This window comes from Hemiscyllium ocellatum, chromosome 19 (assembly GCF_020745735.1).
Source record: "Hemiscyllium ocellatum isolate sHemOce1 chromosome 19, sHemOce1.pat.X.cur, whole genome shotgun sequence".
Classification (NCBI taxonomy): Eukaryota; Metazoa; Chordata; class Chondrichthyes; order Orectolobiformes; family Hemiscylliidae; genus Hemiscyllium; species Hemiscyllium ocellatum.
The window spans coordinates 1792855-1812180 of NC_083419.1; the positions used below are offsets into that span (position 1 = coordinate 1792855).

At 44.7% G+C, this 19326-nt stretch overlaps 1 protein-coding gene across 8 annotated transcripts in view; it reads left to right on the forward strand.

Moving 5' to 3' along the window:
- Positions 1-19326, forward strand: part of nav3 (neuron navigator 3) — a 440932-nt gene that overhangs the window by 225875 nt on the left and 195731 nt on the right. For 7 of the 8 annotated variants that reach the window (XM_060839577.1, XM_060839579.1, XM_060839580.1 and 4 more), the window contains 2 exons: positions 2926-3034; positions 6170-6559. The exons of the other annotated variant lie outside the window; for it this stretch is intronic. In XM_060839577.1, coding sequence (XP_060695560.1) covers positions 2926-3034; positions 6170-6559 — 499 coding nt within the window. The remainder of the gene's footprint in view (positions 1-2925; positions 3035-6169; positions 6560-19326) is intronic. 8 annotated transcript variants of the gene reach the window in all.

The following is a 19326-nucleotide window of genomic DNA, read 5'->3' on the forward strand; positions in this document are numbered from 1 at the left end:
GTGTTTAAATGGATCATCCAGTTGAGTTTCTGGTCAGTGGTAACCCTCAGGTCGTTGATATTAGGGGATTCAGTGATGGTAACACCAATGAATGTTAACTGGTAATAGATGGTTATCTCTTATTGGAGATTAGAATTTTATTTTGGAGGTTAGAATTAGATTTAACTGTCATGTGTACTCGAGTATAGGAATGCATGAATACATGCAAGTGTAGAGAGTCACCACTCTCTGGTAACACCTTGGTTACAAAATCAGAACTTATTAAAAAAGCTGAAAAAAAATCAAAAGATAAGAAAAACACCCAGATCTTAAAGTCGAAGTCTTACCTTAATAAAGGTGGTGAGATGGTCATTTTCTGGCATTTGTGTGTTGTGGATGTTACTTGCGACTTGTCAGCCCGGGATGTTGTCCAGATCTTGTTGCATTTGAGCACGGACTGAGGAGTGGTGAATGGAGCTGAACATTGTGCACTCATTGGCGAATATCCCCACTCCTGACCTTATGTTGGAGGGAAGGTCATTGATGGAGCAGCTGAAGATGGTTGGGCCTACGACACTACCCTGAGGAACTCCTGCAGAGATGTCCTGGAGCTGAGATGACTGACCTCCAACAATCACCACCATCTTCCTGTGTGCCAGGTATGACTCCAACCATCGGAGAGTTTGCCCCCGATACCCATTGACTTCAGTTTTGCCACGTCTCTATGATACCACACTCGGTCAAATGCAGATTTGATGTCAACGTCCCTTCCCCCCCACCCCCCCCTCTGGAATCCAGCTCTTTTGTCCAGGTTTGACCCAAGGCTGTAATGAGGTCAGGAGCTGAGTGACCCTGGGGGAACCCAAACTGGGCGTCACTGAGCAGGTTATTGCTGAGCAGGTGCTGCTTGATAGCTCTGTTACTGACACCGTCCATCACTTTATTGATGATAAGAGTAGACTGATGGGGCGGGAATTGGCTGGGTTGGGCTTGCTCTCCTGTCTGTGTACAGGACATACCTGGGCAAAATTCCACATTGTCTGGTAGTTAACATTGTGTAACTGTACTGGGACAGCTTGGCTAGGGGAGCGGAAAGTTCTGGAGTCTTTGGTACTAATTATCAAACTTTTTAGGTCCTAGAATCTTTACCTAATTTCCACAAGGGATGAGGTGCCCCCAAGTATACAGTGTCAGTGAGGGAGGATTCATGAGTATTGTCAGACATCGCCCCACCCCTACCCTTTTGAAAGAATCAGTGAAACGTTGTAATTTGGAGTACATTCCCTGAGGAAGTGGTGGTCATGTATTCCGCATTAATGTTTGAAATGAGAGTGATCCTAGTGAATGGCAGATCAGGTTTGAGGGGCTGATTCCTGATGAAGGGCTTTTGCCCGAAACGTCGATTTTGCTGCTCATTGGATGCTGCCTGAACTGCTGTGCTCTTCCAGCACCACTAATCCAGAATCTGGTTTCCAGCATCTGCAGTCATTGTTTTTACCTTGAGGGGCTGAATGGCCTACTCCAGGTCCTATTTCTTTTGGATTAATGTTTACAAAATGAAAGGTAATTGTGGGGTCCTGGGAAGGCATTAATGGAATAACTCTTTCAAACAGTCCATAAAACTTGTTTCCATTGTTAGTTTCTGATAGTTACTGTTTATGTTCAACAACAAATTGCATTAATATAGCGCTGTTAGCATAATAAAGCATCCCAAGACACTTCACTTATCAAACAAAATCTGATGCCAACCTACACAAGGAAATACACAAGGCTGCAGAGCTGGGCTGAGAAATGGCAGATGGAGTTCAACCTGGATAAATGCGAAGTGATGCATTTTGGAAGGTCGAACTCAAATGCTCAATATAGGATTAAAGGCAGGATTCTTGGCAGTGTGGAGGAACAGAGGGATCTGGGTGAGCAAATACATAGATCCCTCAAAGTTGCCACCCAAGTGGATAGGGTTGTTAAGAAAACATTTGGTGTTTTGGCTTTCATTAACAGGGGGATCGAGTTTAAGAGCCGCAAGGTTTTGCTGCAGCTCTACAAGTCCCTGGTGAGACCACACTTGGAATATTGTGTCCAGTTCTGATCACCCTAAAAATATGTGGAGTCTTTGGAGATGGTGCAAAGAAGGTTTACCAGGATGCTGCCTCGACCGGAGGGCTTGTCTTTTGAAGAGAGATTGACTAAGCTCAGACTTTTTTCTCTGAAGAGAAGGAGGAAGAGAGGTGCCCTGATCGAGGTGTAACAAGGAAGTGAGAGGCATGGATAGGGTCAATAGACAGAGACTTTTCCCCAGGGCAGGATTGATTGGCACGAGGGGTCATAGTTTTAAGACACTAGGAGGAAGGTATAGAGGAGATGTCAGAGGTAGGTTCTTTACGCAGAGAGTTGTGAATGTATGGAATGTGTTGCCAGTGGTGGTGGTGGAAGCAGAGTCATTGGGACATTTAAGTGACTGCTGGACATGCTCATGGGTAGCAGTGAGTTGAGTGGAGTACAGGTTAGGTTATTTTATTTTGGATTAAGATTAATCCTTGGCACAATATTGTGGACCGAAGGGCCTGTTCTGTGCTGTACTTTTCTATGTTCGATGATAGATGGTCCAAAATTAGCACAGAGAGATTCAAACTGGTTGTGTGTGGGGGTGGGGGGGGGGGTGGGCCTTGGGGAGATGACAGAGACAGAGAGGGATGTAGTCTTGGAAGGATTTGAAAGCAGCGATAATAAATTGTGAAGGCATTGTTTATGCAGGACCCGGAGTACACACGGGGGCGATGGCGGAATCCCACTTGGTGGGAGGTCACGAGCAGCTGGGTTTTGGATGATCTCAATGTAAAATAAACTCTGAGTGAACTATTTATTTAATGTCAATGTTATATTAAAAACACATGGTGATGCGAGGTTCTGGGGGCTCACTGTGTTTCCTCTTGTTCGCTGTTCCAGGTGAAGATCCAGAAACCAGGAGAATGAGGACAGTGAAGAACATTGCCGACCTTCGGCAAAACCTGGAAGAGACAATGTCGAGTCTGCGCGGGACCCAGATAAGCCATAGGTATTCAGCTGGGTCTGAGTCTGTATTTCAAGACCTAGGCTCCTTCTTTATGCTGATGATATCACCTGGGTTATCAAGATTAGACTGTCATAATAAAACTCAGTTTGCAATGAAAGATTCTGTGCCCCTCGGTAGCCCTTATACTGTTTCAGTGTCAGAGTCTAATACATGAGAATAGTGCAGAGTGTCATCAACAGAACATGTCCAGATGAGAATGAGGCAGTCTGGAACCTCCAGCATTAGATAGCACCTTGTATGTTCCCTATGTAACATCAACAGTGTAAAGCTCACTCATCAAAGCTATCAGACTCAATAACCAGCCGGACTATTCACACCTTCCACTCAATGGTTATGAGACTCAGGGTGGGTACGCTGCAAGGTTTGACTTGCTGTAACCAGATGGGATTCATTAAACTGCTCCATATGGAAAAGGCTATTTTCCCAACATTACCCTCACCTCCCCCTTTTACCATGTTGTCCTATCCACCTGTCATTCACTCCACTACATCCCTCTGACCTCACCACATGGAGCAGGACAATCCCAGCTTCTCCAGTCTGGACAGCTCTGTGAATTTCCACATCTCAGCTAATATTCCAGGGACTCTCCCTGCACCCTCTCCATGTCCTTAACATCCTTCCGGAAAATCTGGTTCCCAAAATTAGAACACAGAGGCACATTATGCTTTCTCACAACTTCTTCCTACATGACCCCAATTTTAACCTGGTTCCAGAACAAGTTAGAATTTTGTCTCTTTATGATCCAAGGATCCTTTCGAACAGCCTTTGTAACATTCTAGACCTCTCTGTTCCTGCGATTCATTCATGCGTACTTTTCATTTTATATTGTCTTCCCTTGTTCTTTCTGAATCTCCCTGCTATTTACAACGTGATGGAATGTGGACTGGGAACTAGTCAATATATTTTATTAAATCAATGTTTTGATATTCTTTCTAAAGAAGAAAGTGTAGACTGCAGATGCTGGAGATCAGAGTCGAAAAGGGTGGTGTTGGAAAAGCACAGCAGGTCAGGCAGCATCCGAGGAGCAGGATTCCTGATGAAGGCATTATACTGTTTGGATACTGCCTGATCTGTTGTGCTTTTCCAACAACATGCTTTTCAACTCTATCCTTTCTAAAGCCCAATTCTGAAAGTTGGTCTAGTTGATTGTACTCAGACCTCTGCGGAAGGATAGAGGCCAAATTCACAATGTCAACATGTGAACATTTCTCAAACAAACTCAGAGAATGCTGGAGAAACTCAGCAGGTCTGTGTAGAGAGAAACAGAATTAATGTTTCGAGAGCAGTATGACACTTCAGAGAAGAAACTGGAAATATTGATCTATTTCACTCTCCACAGACACAGCCAGACTAGAACATTGAACATTCCAGTGCAGTACAGGCCCTTCAGCCCTCGATGTTGCACCGACCTGTGGAACCAATCTGAAGCTCATCTATCCTACACTATTCCATTCTCGTCCATATGCCTGTCAATGACCATTCACATGCCCTTAAAGTTGGCGAGTCTACCACTGCTGGCTGGAAGTACATTCCATGCCCCAACTACTCTCTGTGTAAAGAAACTACCTCTGACATCTGTCCTATATCTATCACCCCTCAATTTAAAGCTATGTCCGCTTATAGTAGCCATCACTATCTGAGGGAAAAGGCTCTCACTGTGGGACATATAATTTATCTTATATGTCTCACCTCTCAACTTTCTTCTCTCTAACAAAGGCAGCCTTAAGTCCCTCAGCCTTTCCGCATAAATCCTCCCCTACATACCAGGCAACATCCTAGTAAATCTCCTCTGAACCCTTTCCAAGGCTTCCACATCCTTCCTATAATGCGGTGACCAGACCTGTACACAATACGCCAAGTGTGGCCGCACCAGAGTTTTGTACAGCTGCAGCATGACCTCATGGTTCCAAAACTCAATCCCTCTATTAATAAAAGCTAAAACACTGTATGCCTTCTTAACAGCCCTATCAACCTGGGTGGTAATTTTCAGGGATTGATGCACAGGGACACTGAGATCTCTCTGCTCATTTATATTACCAAAAATCTTACCATTAGCCCAGTACTCTTTATTCCTGTTGCTCCTTGCAAAGTGAATCACCTTACACGTTTCCACATTAAACTCCACTTTCCACCTCTCAGCCCAGCTCTGCAGCTTATCTATGTCCCTCTGTAACCTACAACATCCTTCTGCACTATCCACAACTCTACTGACCTTAATGTCATTGCAAATTTACTAACCCATCCTTCTACGCCCTCATCCAGGTCATTTATAAAATTAACAAACAGTGGTGGACCCAAAACAGATCCTTGCATACACCACTAATAACTGAACTCCAGGATGAACATTTCCCATCAACCACCACCCTCTGTCTTCTTTCAGCTAGCCAATTTCTGATCCAAACCGCTAAATCACCCTCAATTCTGTGCCTCCGTACTTGGTGCAATAGACTACCATGGGGAACCTTATCAAACACCCTACTGAAATCCTTATACATCATATCAATGGCTTTACCCTCATCCACCTGTTTGGTCACCTTCTCAAAGAACTCAATAAGGTTTGTGAGGCATGGTCTACCCTTCACAAAACTGTGTTGACTGTCCCTAATCAACTTATTCCTTTCTCGATGACTATAAATCCTATCACTTATAACCCTTTCCAATACTTAACCCACAACCGAAGTAAGACTCACTGGTCTATAATTACCAGGATTGTCTCTACTCCCCTTCTTGAACAAGGGAACTACATTTGCTATCCTCCAGTCTTCTAGCACTATTCCTGTAGACAATGACAACATAAAGATCAAAGCCAAAGGCTCGGCAATCTCCTCCCTGGTTTCCCAGAGAATCCTAGGATAAATCCTATCTGGCCCAGGGGACTTATCTATTTTCACACTCCAGCTATTTCTTTGTGTTTCAGATTTCCAACATCTGCAGTATTTTGCTTGTTTTTATAAGCATTTCTGTTGGTTGGAAACCGTCAACACCAGGAATAAAACTTCCAGAATATTGATTTATTTTTGAAATGAGTTAGCAGAGACCCACTAGGCTGAATGGCCTCCTACCTGTACTGTTGTATGTTTCGATGATCAGATACTGAAGTGCTCTTTGCTTTGGCAGCACGCTGGAGACAACATTCGATAGCACTGTCACCACGGAGATCAATGGGCGCTCTATGGCCGCAGTGACCAGCAGAACATCTGCCATGTCCTGGAGGCTTGGCCAGTCCAGCCCACGGTTGCAAGCTGGTGATGCCCCATCCCTGGGCACCGGCTACCCTCCCCGACCTAACCCCAGTCGTTACATCCACCCCGACGGCTCACGCTACGTATACACTGCACCCCTCCGAAGGACAGCGGGGTCAAGGGCCGGCAATAACTCGCAGCTGGACATCTCTGAGAAAGGAAGCTCTGAGCTCGACATGACACCCACCGATGTGGATGTGACCGGTTACATGAGCGACGGTGACTTACTGGGAAAGAACATAAGGAGCGATGACATCGGCAGTGGGTGAGTGACTCTGCATGGCTCAGCTTTGTGTTGCTGATGGCATGTGTTCCAGAATGTTCTAGAACTGATGTCAACTGACCCCAGAGTGACAGCATTATGGTTCCCAATGTAGAGACTCCAGCGCAGTACTGTGGGAGTGCTGCACTGTTCAGGGGGAGATGTCTCCTACATAACCGTTAAACCGAAGTTTCCTCTGCCTTCTCAGGGCAATATGACCAATCACATGGCTTTATTTCTGGGTGGGAAATTTGGAAGGGGGCTTCTCAGTTAATATTTATCCCTGTGATCATAATTATGTTCTTGTTTCTGGAAGTCAGCTCATTTGTCCAGGTTTGACCCGAGGCTGTAATGAGGTCAGGAGCTGAGTGGCCCTGGGGGAACCCAAACTGGGCGTCACTGAGCAGGTTATTGCTGAGCAGGTGCTGCTTGATAGTTCTGTTACTGACACCGTCCATCACTTTACTGAGGATGGAGAGGAGACTGATGGGGTGGGAATTGGCCGGGTTGTCAGGGGCACAAGTCTTCAGTCCTATTGCCGGAATATTGTTAGGGCCCATTGCCTTTGCAGTATCCAGTGTCTCAAACCATTTTTTGATATCACGTGGAAAGAATCGAATTGGCTGGAGCCTGGTCTCTGTGATGCAGGAACCACTGGAGGAGGCTGAGATGGATCATCCACTCAGCACGTCTGGCTGGAGATTGCTGTGAAAGCTCCAGCCTTATCTTTTACCCTGATGTGCTGGGCTCCTCCATCATTGAGGGTGGGGATATTTGTGAAGCTCCCTCCTCCAGTGAGTTGTTTAATTGTCCACCACCATTCGCGATGAATGTGGCAGGACTGCAGAGCTTCGGTCTATTTGTGGAATTGCTTGGTTGCATCTCATGCATGTTTTAGCTGGTGAGCATACACATACTGTTCAATATGTGCATTTACGCTTCAAATCTTCAAGTGAACATTGAGAGCATGGTCCTTTGAGAAATGTTTGAGTAGAATTTGCCAGAGTTATGCTCATATTCTAAAAATGAGAATCGATTAGTTTGAAATGTGGAAGATTTGGAGACAGTTTGAGAGTTATTCTCCCTGACTTGGAGACACTGGGATCACAATGTCACAATAAGAGGTTGAGCACTTTGGACCGAGATACGGAGAATGTCCTTTGCTCAGAGGCTTGTGAATCTGTCTCTTCCCTGGGAGCTTGTGAAATACTCCATTGCTGAGTTTATTCAAACCAGGAGCAGGCTTCTGGAAATCTATGGCATCAAACAAACAAGGTGAGCAAGTTGGAAAAGATGGGCTGAACATACGCGATGGGCCGAATGGTAACCCTTGCTCCGATTTCCCGTTTCATGGTCTGAAAGTGATGTATTTAACTCAAGTCACAGAAACAAAGTTCATATCTGGAATCAAATCGTGGAATGATGTTTTGTTCAAACACTGAACTAGATTTGTTTAACTGTGGTTTCTCTGGGCCATATGGGAAAGCTGTATTTATTAAAGGGTGACTCAGTCAATTCGGTGTAAATTGAATATTTGTTTAACCTGACTGGTTTAAAGGTGAAGCTGAGATATGGTTCATCAGTTAGCATCGTCCTTGGTGAGTAACAAGCCTGGATTTCACAGAGCTCACTGTCAGTGGACAGTCTACCACCTACCTCAACCTGTCTGAAATGTGCAGAGTATAGGGGACATGTCCCTCTATCCTGAGAGGAGAGGGCTGCTGGGGGGGGTGTGTGGGGGAAGCTTTGTAGAAAGCCCAAGGTCTTCAATGGTGTGAGATGCTATTGGATAACGCTCCATTGGATTGTGTCTCCGAACCCCCGGGGCTATTGTCAGCATTCCATGGCCCCTCCTCCTGTCCCTCTCCCCTTTAACCTGCTCCCATCTTCTTAACCACAGCCCCCCACCCACTCACCCTCTCCTGTGCCCCCACCCCCAATCTCACTGCCATCCTCCCTGTGGCTCAGACTGAACCCCTCAATCCTGCAGACTGTCTGTGTGACTCCTGGTGGTGTTGCTAGGGCAACAGATCTGCCAGCTCCAATTGGCCAACAGCTCTCCTCCGCAGAAAGGGGCTGCAACCTCCCCTTAAAGCAACTAATGCGCTGCCTCCAGAGTTAAATAGCTGTGGGATCATGGACAGACTCCCCATCTTGTTGTTGCCTTTGGAACTAGGAATGGATGGTAAATCTGAACAGGAAGACTTTATTGACGATGCTCCCATCTCCACTGCCAGTTTGATAGTGGACCCAAGCTCTGCTCATCTGGGTCACCTGACCAGCTGTCTTAAAGGGACAGCGCCCCCAACTACATACATAACATTCCCCGCCTAATGTTTGAGCTGGGCATTGGTTGGAGTACAGGGACCTGGGTGTCAACCAACATTAAATACATTTCGTGAATCTTTAAGGAGACACCATGTCATAAATATGTTGCAAACACTTGAATGCTTGTGACCCTTTGTCTCTCCCCAACACAATCTGTCCTTTGTGTCACAGTTCCTACCTGATGTATTGTGTGTTCCTTTCAGACCTCCATTATTTTCCTTTTCTTTTTGTTATTAATGCAGAGCTGAATGATTCCGATCTAGACCAATGTGGGAGCAATGTGGGAGTACAGTACATCTCTCTGAAACTGAAAAGTAATGGAAATGAGGAGAGGTGTCATGGGAAACCAGTCCTTCTTTTTACTTGATCGCGGGATCTGAGTGTCACTTACTAAGCAGCAGTTATTACCCATCCCTAATTGCCCAGAGGGTAGTTGAGAGTCACCCACATTGCTGTGGGTGTGGAGTCACATGTAGACCAGACCAGGTAAAGATGGCAGATTTCCTTCCATAAAGGACATGAGTGACCCAGATGGGTTTAATGATAATTGAACAATGGTTTCCATTAGCTTTTACTCCAGATTTTATGAAATTCAAATTCCACTAGCTGCCATGGCAGGATTTGAACCCAGGCCCCCAGCCTGTGGTACCAAAGGACTCGGCCAGTGACATCACCGAGACATGAAAACAAAACCTTCCAGCTCAGCGAGCAAAAACCAACATCCAGAACCTCAACCTGAGCTACAAATCTTCTCAACTCGCTAGTGACATTACGATTATGCCGGGACTTCTGAATGGCACCTGTTAGAGGATGCAGGCTGTCAAATCTCTTCTGTTATTTAATGAGATCATGACTGGACTGCCAACGGAACTCCCCAATCCTTCCTCAACCCCAGGTCCCTTCATATCCTCAAATAACAAACCTTTTTTAATCTTTGTTTTGAAATGAACAATTGATCTGAAATCACATTTGTGGAAGAAAATTCCAAACTCAGTCCCTCAGTGGAAGGAGGATTTCTGATGTGTATTCCTGAAAAGCCTGGCTCTCGTTGTGAGAGCTTGTCCCTTTAATCTGAGGATCCTCCAGCAGCAGAAATAGTTTTTCTCTCTGGATGCCCTTATCAGTTCCCCGTCAAATCTTAAAAGTTCTATTCAAATCAGCTCTTCATCTTCTAGATCCCAGGTGATACAAGCCCAGTTTGTGTCATGCCTCACAATGTACTCCTCAAAATGGACCCGAAAGCATAGGGGATACTTGTCTTTATTAGCCGAGGCACAGAGTTTACGGGCAGGGAGGTGATCCTGGAACTGTATGAAGCAGTGGTTAGGCCTAGCGAGAGTAGGATCTGCAGTTTTGGAATCCACACAATAGGACGGATGTGAGTGCACTGGAGAGAGGGTGGGGGAGATTTACCAGGATGTTGCCTGGGCTGGAGAGTTTCAGTGATGGAGAGAGATTGGACAGACTGGGCTGCTTTCCCTGGAGCAGAGGGGATTGAGAGGGGACATGATTGAGATGTAGAAAAGTACTAGCGGCAGAAACAGGAAGAAACCTTTATCCTTCATGGAGATATCAATGACCGGGGGCTTGGATTGAAGGGAAGAGGCAGGGGGCTTAGGGGAGAGATGAGGAAAGCCTTCTCACCCAGAGGGTGGTGGGAATCTGGAACTCTCTGCCTGTAAGAGTGGGAGAGGCAGGAACCCTCATCACACTGAAGTAGTGGTTAGATGTGGAGTTGCAATACCAAGGCTATGGGCCAAGTGTTGGGAAATGGGATTAGAATAGTCAGGTGGCTGTTTTTGACCGGTGCAGACCTGATGGGCTGAAGGGCCTTTTTCTGCGCTGTAGACCTCTCTGACTTTATCAGTGTGTGATGGCTGAGGTCCCATGTTGCTAAGCCAATGGCTGCATGGCTGATACACCCTTCCTGAGGTATAGTCCTCAGAGTCGCTCGCAAGCCTCTGGTTAGGGTCTAACTTGCATTTATAGAACACTTTTCACAATCTTAGCACGTCCCAAAATGTTTTCCAGTTACTGATTTCATTTGTGATGATCTGTCTTTCGCACATCTGACAGCCAATCTGAACCCTGCAAGGTCCCAGAGAAATCAATGCAAAAAATGACAAGGCACTCCATTTTAGTGCTGTTGGCTGAAGGATAATTATTGAATAGGAGGCAAGAGTTAATTCTCCTACTTTTCAAAAGACTGCCATGAGTTCTTTTATCTACACATGAAAGAATATCATTTTAACATCGTAACTGCCAGATCACACAGCCCCTCTGTCATCATAATACTTCCTCAGTTACTACACCCAGAGGGTCATCTGACATTTTGTGTTCAATTTAAACTCACACCTTCAGGCTAAAGTAAGACTGTTACCTACTCACCCATTGACTCAGAAAGTCACAATGTTAGTCCAGTAGAACCCGTTAGAAACTGATGCAAAAGTACAGAAATATTGAAGTCAGTTCATCTTCAATTATTTATTGGTGGCACGTTGGCTCAGTGGTTAGCACTGCTGCCTCACAGCACCAGGGCCCTGGGTTCGATTCCAGCCTCGGGCGACTGGCTGTGTGGAGTTTACACATTTTTCCCCGTGTCTGCGTGAATTTGCGCCGGGTGCTTCAGTTTCCTCCCATAGTCCAAAGATGTGCAGGTCAGGGTGAATTAGCCATGGGAAATTGCTTCTATTGTTCAGGGAGAAATGTAGGTTAATAAGGTAGAGGAATGGGTCGGGGTGGGTTACTCTTTGGAGGGTCAGTATGGACTTGTTGGGCCAAATGGCCTGTTTTCACACTGTAGGGATTCTATGATTTGTCTAAAATTGTGGTGATGTGTGCCTTTGGGATTTGCTGCAAAAATTGGAAGTTAATTTGTGCAGAATGATCATGTCAACACATCAGTAAGTAACATGCAATGGGTTTAGTATAGAAAGGTTGGCCCATTTCATTGGAGGCAGTTCAGAGAAGGGTCACTGGGATGATCCCCAGGATGGAGGGATTGTCTTATGAGCAAACACTGAACAGGTTGGAACTTTACTCACTGGAGCTTAGAGGAATGAGGTCTCATTGAGACATACAGGGGCTTGACAGGGTCAATGCTGAGAGGATGTTTCCCCCCCTGGGAGGGTCTTAGACCAGGGGGCACAGTCTCAGAATAAAGGGGCAGCAATGTCAGGCAGAGATAAGTAGGAATTTCCTCTCTGAGGATTGTGGAGTGTTTGGAACCCCTTGTTGGAGTGTCCGTTCAGGAGACAATTACTTTGTGACATTAAAATCTATTTAATTCATTGCATCTGGGTTTTAAATATTCAATTAAATAGCGTTTAGGACGAATGCAGAAAGTTCTGGAGAAACTCAACAGGTCTGACAGAACCTGCAGTGAAAAGCAGAATTAATGTTTTGATCTGAAGATGTGCAGGTCAGGTGGATTGCCTGTAGTGTTAGGTGCATTAGTCAGAGGGAAATGGGTCTGGGTGCGTTAGTCTTCGGAGGGTCGGTGTGAACTGGTCGGGCCGAAGGGCCTGTTTCCACACTGTGGGGAATGTAATCTTAAAAAAAATCTGGTACCTCTCTTCTTTTGGGGATCCCAGTGTGGTGTAGTGTCACCGTCACCTTCAGAAAACGCCATCACAGCTGGGCTTCGGCCTGGGATAGTTACCAACTCTGGATGGAGTCATCAAATCGAACCATCAGCATTTGGCGAACTCACACCACACTTAGTCATCCAACAAATGCATTGCCATGGAACCCAATGGAAAACAGGTTGCTGACCCGCCATCAACTGATTGGATGAGTGCTGTCTCTCAGAAGAGTCTGGGTGTTTTTCTGTCCAGACAGTGGTGATCTCAGTGTAGATGGGAGGTGCACTTGGAGATTCTTTGGAACCCCATCGCAGAATGCTCTGGCGTAAATTCAACAAATTCCCTGCTGTGCAATTCTCTGGATCTGGAATCCTCTGAAAGTCTCCATTTCAATCGGAGAATTTGAAAGGTTCTGATGAAATTACCTCGTGCTAAATTATTCACAGATGGCCTGATTCTGGCTCGGAGACTCAGAGGGAGCACAGCAGCTACCTCATCACAATCAAATAAAAGTCAAAGCTCAAGCCAAACATTTGGAAAGTGTTTTTATGTTTGGTTTTGTGAAAGGGAGATCACGTTTAACCATTGCATTAGAGTTTTTTGAGGAAGTGATATGCTCGCTGGATAAAGGGCGAACTGAAAGGTGTTGTCCCCAATTAACTGGGACGAGTACTCAATAATCAAGCCCTACTCTTGCACAAACCATCACAAATGTGTAGATATCCAATTAAACCAGCAAGATCAGCAATTTATCTGATCGACTCCCATTCAAAACCAAAAGCAATTCACACTGGGTTTCATCATTAACAGGAAAGAACTATTGTAGATTCACTTATTCTCTAGCAAATGTCAGAGAAAGGGAAAGGATCATTAATTTACTACTAAATAACTTAAAACACTCACCCTTGAAAACCCCAAATACACACACTCCCAGTCACAACTAAGACAGACAAAAGACAGACAGTTTGACACAGATATTACAGATGGCAAACACAGACAGGAAATACAATGTTCTGAAGATCAACGTCCAGATCACAAGGGGGACCATTATTTCAAACTGTCCTTTTGATTTTACCAATGATGACCCATTCTCTGTGGAGCAATGAGCGTTCTTTGATATTTTTTTCCATTTGATGGATTTACATCTTACATTAAAATTCATTCTTCCAGTTTTCTTTGTTTTTTACCTTTTTACACATACAGAGGAAAGGGAGGAAGATGGTTTCTGTTTGCTGGTTCTGGAATGTTCTGGCTGTACTGCTCCTGTCAGACTCTAGCAGACAGCAGTGTGACCGACCTGGGGGCTGTCAGCAGGCTGTTTTCCTTTAGCTCCTAATCTGCTCTGACTGAATCATGTAACAATCTCACTGCTCCAAAAAATGACATAGGCCATGTTTTAGCCTAAGTAAACATGGGCACTCCTTGATCTTTTCCCAGGTTCCAAAACTCTCCTGGAATTTCAGATTTATATCTGGGTCTGACGACCATTATAGAACATTCAAGCACAGTACAGGCCCTTCAGCCCTTGATGCTGCACCGTCCTGGGAAACCAATCTGAAGCCCATCTAACCTGCACTATTCCATTCTCACCCAGTGACCATTTAAATGCCCTTAAAGAGTCGAACCTATTATTGTTACATATGGCCCAACTGTCTTTCATCTATTAGTTAGCCAATCCTTTATTTTTGTTAATATACTACTTCCAGCACCATGGTGATTATAAAGTATGTGTTGGATCCTATGAAATGAGATTTGGAAATCCAAATATATTACATCAGCTGCTTCCCCTTTATCCGTCCTGCTGGTTACCTCCTCAAAGATTACTGGTAAATCTGTCAGCCATGTTTTGGCGGTTGGCGGTTTCAATTTGAGTCAGACTTTTGATTGACAAAGGGTTTTGGGGCAGGCTGAAAGCTGGAGGTAAGGCCATACTAAAGGCAAGTACTGCGGCAATTGGGAATCTGAAATAAACACGGAGAATGCTGGAAAAACTCAGCAGGTCTGGCAGCAGGTGTGGGGGGAAGAGAGAGAGAGAGAGAGTGCAGAATGACTCATGTTGAGAAGCCGCCTCGGTGAAGCTCCTTTCTCTCACATTAATCTTTCTCTCCTGGGTCTGCTGCAGTGTTCCAACGGAGCTCAACGCAAGATCGAGGAACAACATCTCACCCTCTGCTTAGGCACTTTACAGCTCTGAGAGATCAACATCGATTTCCACAACTTTAGAGCATGACCTCTCCCCTCCATTTTACACATATCCCTCACTCTCCTCTGGTTGTATCCTGTTCATTTTCCCCTCTGCTGAAAGGGCCCAACTTTCCTGTTCACACTTAGATTTGCACCTATTTTATATCTACATCCCTCCTTCACCTGCCATTATCACTCCCTTTGTCACTTGCTCTGGGCATTCTCACCATCTGTTCCACTCACTCCTCCTTACCGTCTGTCTACCGTATAGACCATACCAGCTTATGGCTCTTTCTGTTCTGGATTTTGTTTCTCTCACCACAGAGGCTGCCAGAACTGCTGAGTTTCCCCAGCCATCTCAGCTTTTAATTCAGACCATCTGTAATCATATTGGAGGGCAGAATGAGTTCAATGGGCCAAATGGTCTACCCTTGCTTCAATTTCTGACGATCTTATGATCAATCTGCTATTAGCATGAGCCCCGCAGTGCCTCAGGTCTGTAGCTGAAATCGTTTCCACTGTAACCTGATTGGGAACACAAATGGCCTGTTTAGGGTTATTTTAGCTGTTTAACTGATAAAACCCAATTTTCTGGAACAGATTAAAGACTTTCTGAAAGTGTGGATTCATCATCTGAGAGAGCTGGAGGCCATCTACAGAATGCTCAACCTAATTTACACGGTTTCTTGTATTGTTTCCAGTTGTTGATTTGTTGATGCGTTGTTGATTTATTTAATGTTTATTTCCCCTGTCTTGAATTTCCCCCAACATTGTTCCTTCAATCTGTTTTTCTGTTTTTCCATCTGTTTTTATTGATCTTGATGATGTTATGGCCCCGTTATGACTCAGACATTTTGTATTGAGCTATTCCATGGCACTGGATTGTGGTCTCGGACTCACCCTGAGAAATCACCTCCTTTCACTTTCCTAACTGATATCACAGTCTGTTATCACAATCTTTGCAAAGTCTGATGATTCGCTGCATTAATAAATTTTATGATAAATTTATTATGATAAATTTTATGTGCTATTGCAGGTGAGTTTATGAATGTCTTGGAGTGAAGACTGCTATTCTGCCTTATTGGTTGTTTTGAACTTGTCGGATGGTGGGAGATGAAATGTGAGCCATTGTCAAGCAGTCTGTAAATCCTGCAAACATATCCGCAGGAATCATCCTGCACATGGCGATGGGAGCAGAGAGACTTCAGCAGTTGGAGCACAGAGGGGCAGTCAGTCTGGGGTTTGGATAGAGCTCACACATTCCGCTCAAAAGGTCACCGTCACTACCATCACCCAATGATGTAAAGCTCTCAGACTACATCTTCCGGAATCATCTCTTTGTGCCAAAGCATGCAAAGGAAAGTGTACTTCAACTTCCATCCAAATTGCTCAAATACCACCATTCCTGGAGGCATCACAATAGTTAATGCTTTTTAACAGTGTGCAGAATTCCCTCATTTACCTGAACGAAAAATTGAAAGAACTGCAGATGCTGTAAATCAGAAACAAAAACAGAAATTGCTGGAAAAGCTCAGCAGGTCTGGCAGCATCCGTGGAGAGAAATGAGGGCTAACATTTCGGGTCCAGCTAAGAACACTTTGGATTCTGAGGAAGGGTCACTGGATTTGAAACGTTAGCTCTGCTTTCTGTCCACGAGTGCTGTTAGACCTGCTGAGTTTTTTCCAGCAATTTCTGCTTTTGTCCCCAATTTACCTGCGTCCTAGACTCGGATTGATAGGAAGTTCAGATCAGGTTTCTGTACTTAAGGAATTATTATTTACTGTAATTATGACAAACAATTATGAATCATCATAATATAATTCCACTAGTTAAAACTCTAGCCCACTTATAGACTTTCCCTCTACACACAGGAAAGAAACTCAGACAGGAATTGGGGTTGAAAGGATTCAGAAAAGCTTTACAAGGATGTTGCCAGGGTTGGAGGATTTGAGCTACGGGGAGAGGCTGAACAGACTGGGGCTGTTTTCCCTGGAGCGTTGGAGGCTGAGGGGTGACCTTATAGAGGTTTACAAAATTGAGGGGCTTGAATAGGATAAATAGACAAGGTCTTTTCCCTGGTACAGGGGAGTCCAGAACTAGGTTTAGGGTGAGAGGGGAAAGATTTAAAAGGGACCAAAGGGGCAAATCTTTCACGCTGAGGGTGGTGTGTGTATGGAATGAACTGCGAGAGGAATTGGTGGAGGCTGGTACAATTACAGCATTTAAATTATGTCTGGATGGGTATATGAATAGGAAGGGTTTGGAGGGATATGAGCCAAGTACTGGCAAATGTATCTAGATTTATTTGGGATATCTGGTTGACATGGATGAGTTGGACCGAAGGGTCTGTTTCTGTGCTGTGCATCTCTCTGACACGATGACTCTAAGCATGTTATGGATGTAGGAAAAGTGTGGGAAAGCAGCTCAATGCTCCCTTCCACAGGGTGTGCTGAGGTGATTGTATCTGCATGTCAGGACTTGCTGCTTCTCTATCTTCCTTTTCCACTCGCTTGGTTGCAGGAGGCACTGGGTAGCTAGTTCATATTTACAAAGTCTCTGACTTATCAGCTTAAAAGTAACAGCTTACATCAACTGATGAGGGAAAAATAAACTGGCTTTCCACAGGTTTGTGGGATTTCTTACTGCAGAGAAAATGATCCATGTAAATACTATGGTCAACATCACAATGTGATAAATGGCTTGTTGTCCTCTGGAGTTGAGGTCAAGGAGAAATGCTGCCTCAGAAAGGGGGGGATTTACTCTGATGTGCTCTCAGATTCTCCAATCACAACCCATGGATCTGCTCCATTCACTGAGAGGACAGATCCATCACAGCTCTCTCCCCTCCAACACCACTCCCACACACCTCCTGCTTCCTGACATCTCTAACCACCAATTTCCCCCCCCCCCCAATTCCTCCCCCTTCTCCCTGCTGCCCATGGGTGTGGGGAATCAGATAGCATGGCGGTTATATTATGGGACTTGTAATCCAGAACCCCAGGCTAGTGTCCTGAGGGCCTGGGGTTTGAACTCTTCCCTGACAGATGGTGAACTTGGAGTTCAGCGCAAAAAAAATGGAATTGTCAAAACCCATAAAGTTCATTGGTGTCCTTAAGGGAAGGAAATCTGCCATCCTTACCTGGCCTGGCCTACATTTAACTCCAAATCTACAGAAATGTGTTTGAATTTAACTACCCCTGGGCAATAGGCATTGGCAATAAATGTCAGGGATATCCACAGAATAAAGAAACTAATTGGGGCAGCATGATGGCTCAGTGGTTAGCACTGCTGTCTCACAGTGTCAAGGACCTGCGTTCGATTCCAGCCTCGGGCGACTGTGTGGTGTTTGTACATTCTCTTTGTGTCTGCGTGGGTTTCCTCTGGGTGCTCCAGTTTCCTCCCACAGTCCAAAGATGTGCAGGTCAGGTGGATTAGCCATGGAAATGCAGGAAATAGAGACAAAGTGGGATGCTCTTCAGAGGGTCAGTGTGGACTTGATGGGTTGAATGGCCTGCTTCCACACTGTAGGATTCTATGAAAAGCCACAGGACTTTGTAGAATTTTTCTATGATCCCCTTTGATGATGGAAAGCCATCACTGTGACAAGTTGTGAACAGTTAACATAGCGGGCAGATTAACATTAGAGTTTCCTGATGACAAACTAAATGAGACTTAACATTGACAAACTGGATATTGTCTTGTGAACTGATGAGGTATTTTGATGCATGACCTGTAACTGTCCACAGAACAAAGGTACTAGTGAGGAGATCTCATGTGTTTGAGTTTGGTTATAACAGTTACATCAATACTTACTCTCCTTAAAAACAAACTTTGAAATTTCAATGTTAACAAGGCTGTGTTAATTATTAAGTCCAACATTTCCAGGTCTGACAGCCCACAAAATGTTCAAACCGAATCAATTGGCTTTCATACTAAATCACCCTTTGATATTGCAAAGACCAGGAGGCCACTCAGTCCCTTTAATCTCTGCTATTCAGTTACATCCTGGCTGATCAGCACCTAATTTCAGTCTGCTTCAGATCTGAAAGACAATGAATATCCACTCACTCACCCTGAAAGTTCCAATTGTTCTCTGCCTTCACATCCTTTTGACAAAGAGTTTTCTAAACTTTTACAACCTGTTGTTTGCAAAAAAGCTTTCAGATTTTTCTCCTGAATGGCCCAAATCTAACTTTCAGCTTGTTCTGAATTTTCCCTGAAGGAGTGAGTCACTGGGTTGGTGTGGACTCATCTGCTTCGGGAGATTAGCCTTCGGGAGATGTTGAGAATACCATTATTCCCAGAGTTCACTTGGATTCTATGCTGAGTCCTCCCTTGTTACTGCCAAGGTAGCTCTGAACTCTGCAACTGACACTGAACAAGTAAGGTTTAGATTTCTTTAATCTTCAACTAGGCAGGTCGATGCTGATTGATTTGATTTAACTTATTGTTGTCACATGGATCAAGATACAGTGGAAAGTGTTGCTTTGTGTGCTATATAGGTGGATTGTAGCATACAGAGTGTATCAGGGTAGCAGAACTAAGTGCAAAATACAGTGTTACAGCTGCAGAGAGAGAGAGAGAGAGAGATCAGCATTAACATTTGAGAGATCTGTTCAAAAGTCTGATAACAGCGGGGAAGAAGATTTGTTGGAGCATTACCTGAAATTTGAA